Source organism: Anthonomus grandis, chromosome 12, assembly GCF_022605725.1.
Source record: "Anthonomus grandis grandis chromosome 12, icAntGran1.3, whole genome shotgun sequence".
Classification (NCBI taxonomy): domain Eukaryota; kingdom Metazoa; phylum Arthropoda; class Insecta; order Coleoptera; family Curculionidae; genus Anthonomus; species Anthonomus grandis.
Window position 1 is genome coordinate 25,627,969 of NC_065557.1, and position 6,500 is coordinate 25,634,468.

The 6,500-nt window shown below is 33.5% G+C and overlaps 1 protein-coding gene across 1 annotated transcript; it reads right to left on the reverse strand.

Annotated features, from left to right (window-relative positions):
• Positions 1–1,683: 1,683 nt before the first annotated feature.
• On the reverse strand, positions 1,684–2,598 carry LOC126742832 (probable serine/threonine-protein kinase dyrk1). The gene has a single exon (XM_050449636.1). It carries the CDS (start codon positions 2,596–2,598, stop codon positions 1,684–1,686), a length of 915 nt encoding a protein of 304 aa, XP_050305593.1.
• Positions 2,599–6,500: the final 3,902 nt, after the last annotated feature.

The window sequence follows — 6,500 nt, forward strand, 5'->3', positions numbered from 1 at the left end:
TAAAACTGCCCCTAATGCAAAGCCACTAGCATCAGTTCTTTGATTGATCGAAACTGATTATTCTCTGAAAAATTTAGATACTGCAGCACTGGCGGATTTTTCAATGCATGCCGTAATAATTCAAATGATTTATTGCAGTCCTCCGTCCATTTAAAAATACATTTTTTTACTAAGACTATTTAGTAAAAAAAATTTAATTTATTTTAAAATTTTGTACAAATTGCTCAACCTTTAGAGCAATTTGTGCAAAATTTTTAATAAATTTTCTGTAATAATTTGCAAATGCGACAAAACGTCTTACTTCGTCAGCATTTTTAAGAATCGGATACCTATTTAAAGCCTCAATTCTTTCTGGGTCAGGTGAAATACCTTCTGCAGCTATATTATGGCCTAAATAAAGTATCTGCTTCTTTAATAATTCGCATTTACTTGGATTTAATTTTAAATTGACATTTTGCTACCTATGCAAAACCTTTATTAAACTTATATTGTGATTTTGTAAGGAATGTCCGAAAACTATCAAATCATCTGAATAAGCAAAACAAGCATCGTAATTTAAACCTGCCATTGCTACAGTCATTAACCTTGAAAAAGCACTAGGACTGATTTTTAAACCCAAAGGCAATCTTTTCATTTGGAATTGTCCTTTATCTGTTGTAAATGCTATGTATGGCCTACTTTCAGGATCAAGTTCTACTTGATAATATCCTTGGGCTAAATCTAAATGGCTAAAATAAATAGCGCCTGATAAAGAGTCCAGAATTTCTGTAATATTAGGCAAAGGAAACTTTTCATCATCCCTACTTTGCCTATTCAACAACCTGAGATCTAATACAACTCTTAATTTTTTGACACCGTTGTTGTCTGCTTTTTTGGGTATTATTAATATTGGTGAAGACCATTCTGAGCGAGTTTCTTCTATAATGTCATTTTGTAACATTTGCTCAATTTGTTCGTTCATAACTTTCTTTTGCGCATGCAGTATTCTATATGGTTTCACATACACTGGACTTGCCCCATCTTTTACTCGAATTTTTTGGCTAAACATATTTGTCACACTCAGTGGCTCTCGATCCAAATGAAATACATCAGCATATTTTGCACAAATTTTTTCAATTGATAACTTTTCCTCCTTATTAAGTTCTTTAGTATTTATAAAATCCAAAACTATATCTACTCGACTCACACTTATACTATTTTTCTGAAACTCACATACGTCGTAGCTAAAAAGACTCTTCGTTTTTGGTCGAAAATTTTTCTACCCAACCTCTCTCTCAATTATATTTAAAATTTTTGTAGGAAGTTTTTTATCTTTTGGTGCAGCAATACCACTGGCCACCTTTACACCCTCATACACTTCTTCATTCAGTATCACACATTCCTCACTCATACTAATAGAACAATACCTTATTACTTCACATCGAGGTGAAATAATAATATATAAAATTTTCATAACCAATGCAAAATAAAATATTTGCCAAACCTTCTGATATTGTCGACCCGGCAATGCCTTGTATTTTTGTTTTGTTATAAGTATCAACACTACTCCAATTTCTAACATATTCAGCAAAAATGCAACTAATGCTGGCTCCTGTATCAATCAAAAATTTAAACATTCGTCCTTCACATCTTGCATATACATAATTTATCCCATTCATACCAAAATTCACATCACATTCACTCTTAGACTCGAAAAAACCACTCTCCACAACTTTCCTCAATTTGTGCTCCCTCAGCAAAGTAGCCTCTATGCATGGTCGTACCTCGACCCCGATTTACTACCGCTGAGCCCCAAGTCATCGAACGTCCTCGCGACTGTCCTTGAAACCTCGTGTGTTGGTGACGATAATTATTATTGTTGTTATTATTATGGGAATTAAAATGTGAACGCGGAGAATTGCAATTATTATAACTGTAAGAGGACTGACGGAAATTATTGTTATTATTAAAATTATTATTAAATCTTCTAGCCTGATTATTAAAATTGTTAAAATTTGATCGTGACCTAAATCCACGGTTATTAAAATTTCTTCCTCGTACGTGGTAGATAGAATTTTGTGGTGATCTCCCTATCTCAGCTTCTTTTGCGCCCATGATTGCGTCTTTTAAATTTTCATAATTTCTGGCCTTTATAATAGTTCGCAACTCGTTGCTTTTTAAACCATTGGCAAATGAATTAGTGGCCAATTTTTCATTTATTGGTTGCAAAATGTGAACTACCCTATCATCGTTATCTGCTTGCGCCAACGTCAAATAAACCAACAATTGTTCTACTACTTTAGCAAATTCTTCAATACTCCTATTTTCTTGTCGAACATTGTGTAGTTGACGTGAAATTGCCGCTGGTGCCTTTCTAGTCAACAAATTGTTTTTCATATCTGTGATTAATTCTTCAACCGTATTATACTGCGTTTTAAGTCGTAATTTAGCTCTTGTAGATACCCTTGCCTTCAAAATATACTTAATTAAATGTGATTTTTCACTGGCATCTAGAAAATCATTATATAAGTCTTCAACCAACTTTTTTGTCACGTCTTCCGTACCATCCATACTTGGTAAGAGGGACGCGGCTGTCCTTAAATCAAATTTCCCTGACATGTTTTCCTCGACAATATTACCTACCGGATAAGAGGTAGGAACCTCTTAGGAAATGACATATCATAAGTATTACTACCCGAACTAGTAGTACTACCTGGCCTAACTACTTTTACCCAACTTAAAAATAATATCCTACTATTTTTTTAAATATTTCTGATAAAACCTATACTATCCTCTATTGAGTCATTCGTATTGATTCTCTCTGGCTTTCCTCGTCTATCTTTCGGCTCTTTCTTAATATTATCATAAAATTTACTAAGTATATCCTTTAAATCTAAAATTTCCTTAACAATAGTCATTTATCTAATTTCCTACACAAACATAATAATTAAGATATATATAACATTATATATAACAAATTAAATATAACAACCCAATTTAATCGACTTACTGCTACGCTTTTATTCCATTCTGTCTCTGATTTCTCTCCCTATCTTTTTTTCCAACATCTTCTTGCCTCGTCGCACCAAAACCCATTCCACAATGACCAAGATGAGGCAGAAGGCTGCTATGCCCAAACCACTCACAGAAATTCGCGACTTTCCTACAGGAAATCGGCCGTTACGCCACCACTATTACCAGCTTGCGTCATTATCACTTCTTTCTTAGACTGATTAGTGCCCATTTTTTAAAAATATGTAATTTTTTGTTGCTCTAATTAAAAAACTTATTCATCCTTCCAATACGACTGGTAGGGTCGCCATGTAATATCCAGTTCAAGGGATATTTTAGTAGCCAGTTCTACGCATTGGAGGAATGAGAAAAAACCACTTTGAGGAACATTTTACTACATTCTATTACAGCGTTTGTAAGTAACTGTCCAACATCGACCTTTAATAGTAGCACTCTCTTAGTTCTACCCAAAACTAGTTCACACTCATACATAAACTATCTAAAATATATTAAATAATATTTCATAATAACTATTCCTAAAGTAAACCTATAACAAAAGATGTCCTACATATTAGGAAATAATTAAATACAATTTGTTTAGACTAATGTTAAAATATGTCCTTACTGCGTATAACATAAGTTGTTTGGTAGAGGCCTTGGGTTCTTTCAGTCTTAAAACTCTAAATAAATCTATAAGGATTGAATGAACTCTTTCAACAGAGCTGTTACTGTTTGAATTTGCATTAGTGATGTTTTGAATTCTAATAAATATATATATCTAAATATATATATATATATATATATATATAATTAAATTGAATAAATTATTGAAACGTGGCTCTTTACAACTCTGGATCTGAAGTGCCGTTTTTGCCACGGCCAAATCGTACGTTACCTCTATGAGAGTTTGTCATTCTTCTGCGATGCGTTAAGCCAGTTTCTATGTCAAACGTTATACCTTCAAAAGTACGACGTCGTCTTTTTCTGTAAGGTTGGCAAGGTAAATCTTGATAGATTATTCCTACAGTGTCGGGTAGTGTCTTTACCACTTTGGGTATCAACAAATCTATCAAAATAACATAGGTACACCTGTACCTAAGGCAGACGAACTGATAATATCCCCCGGACAAACGGTGCTACGCTTGACGTAAAAGTAACTTCGGATTCTGAGCCTTCAAGAAAGCTATAAATAATCCAGTGACCGTATTTATTAATAACGTTTACGGCCCCCTTTGAATTTGTATTAGCCGTATTAAAAATCAAATCTTGAGCTAGAGATTCGCCAATTTTTTTTTCTAGCATATTTGCGGCGAGTATTTTTTGGCTTGAAGATTTTTTCAAAAAATGTATATGATTTGAGAGTTTCTTGACTTTTATATTCTGAATTTCCGAACGAATGATTGCGGCAGCTTGGGCTAAAATATCCCTCTCAACGGAACATTCGACATCTGTGATGTACAAAGTTACATCGAACAGCTGTACGCTTTCTTTATCGTTCAATACAACCATTTTTGTTTGTCCGCGATAATTATCAAGTAATTTTTCTTTTAAGCGCGAAGGTCGAACATTGTGAAACTTCTAAACCTTGATCTTGTAACGCAGTTAACGCAGTTTTGTAAGTGAAAATTAAATGTAATAGAGCACAGTGATTTTTATTTGAAATCATATTATCGTTTACGTACTGCATTACCATATCAAAGGCGATGGTATGATGGTTTCTTTACAAGTGCCATTCTGTTCTTCAGCATTTTTTCTAAAGGACGAATCCTATTACGCTAAGCAACATGACAAACACTAGGCACTTAGCTAAATGCATTTTCCTTTCTTTTGTGTAAAAAAGATGCGTCCCTAAATACGTCGAATCTATCCTTTTGATGGAGAAACTACTTCTTTTCCAATATCCATAGAACTTAAAATTGCTGTATCCACAAAAGTTTCAATTTGTATTAAATGATTCTAAATTTTCGTGATTTTAAATGGGTTTGGTTGGTCAGCTGACGGATAAAGCAATGCTTTTTGACCAGCTGACGACCTTCTATATTAATGATATACCATAAACTTCACATTCACGAGTTTCAGCCTATATCAAATTTTTTTTACGACTTTGTAACTCCTTAGCACTCCTACGGAACGTAACCTGGCCAGCTGATAGTCGATTTGTCGTCTTATTGTATGGTTAACAAGTTTAAGTTACTTACATACTAAAATTAAATTACTAGAATGTTCTGAGACTGTTTAGGGAAACTCAATGAGCTAGGAAAGAAAAATAAAGTCACAATATTTTCAGTACCTGATCACACAGGCGTGTAAAGTTAACAATTTTGCAAAAAGAGTTCCGGCTCTCAGTTTGTGGGACCGAAACTTTTTTGCGGCATTACTTACCTATATGAGCTTACAAAAGTTAAGAAACAACTCAGAGAACTCCTCTGGGATGATCATTCGGGGTTGAGGCAATCCAAAATGTTTCTTGGAACCATCAACCCTAGTAAGTTTAGCTAAAACTGAACTACGTACTCTGACTGGTTTTTTAACGGGGCATTATCACCTTCAAGAACACCGAAGGAAACTAAAACTAGAACATACTAGTGAATGCAGATTCTGCGGGAAAGAGGAGACCCCAGAATACCTAGTAACTGTATGCGAAACCGTTGCTCAAAATCGTGCTATGCATATTAATGCTATATATATTTATACATAATGCTATATATATTTTGGCAGCTATGAAGCTTTAGAAGGAATCACCCCGTCGCTAAAGCCATTACAATTACTAGCCTTTATCAAAATAATAGGATTGTACGAAGTACTTTGACTTAAGGCTAACATCAAGCAGTAATTAGGAAGGAGCACATAATATATCTTATAGGTCGCAGTGTAACTTTACTTTTAATCTAATCTAATCTAACATTTGGACGCTTACTCATTATTTCAAATTAATTTAAATTTAGTATATAGATCTTATATAGGATATCCATATTCAGTATTAAGAAAATACGATACCTAAACTGCTTGGTTATTGTTTTGATTTGATTTTAATTTATTTTGTAGTTTTTTTGGCATACCATAAATATTTTTTAAATTTTTTTGAGGTATCGTGTTTTAAGAAAATATTTGTATCTAACCTTTTAATTGTTTCTAAATAATAAGAGGTTATACGTTTTGAACATATTCAATGTTAAGAAAATACGATAATTAATCTAAATGCCGAAAAAATACTTTAACCTTTTGAGGTACGAAATTATTTCTACACTTCATGCCACAAATAATATCCCAGTCGAAATGTCGGAGCTTTACAATATTTATTTTAGGTAACAGAATACTAGTTTTTTTTTCGCTTTGTGGCAAAAAAGCTGGGAAAATAAACTGAGTATTTGACATAGGCTATATCATAATTTTTCTACGATTAAGAAGGCATCGAACTGCACTCTCCTGTTGGTAGCGAGCGACTAAACCAAAGGAAAGCACAAGCCCAAAAATGATAAGATGAACATTGCTCTGCCGTCAGGTTTGTG

Bases quoted from the DNA above. Each gene is read 5' to 3' on its own strand.
- LOC126742832 (XM_050449636.1), bottom strand. From the start codon at position 2,598: ATGTCAGGGAAATTTGATTTAAGGACAGCCGCGTCCCTCTTACCAAGT.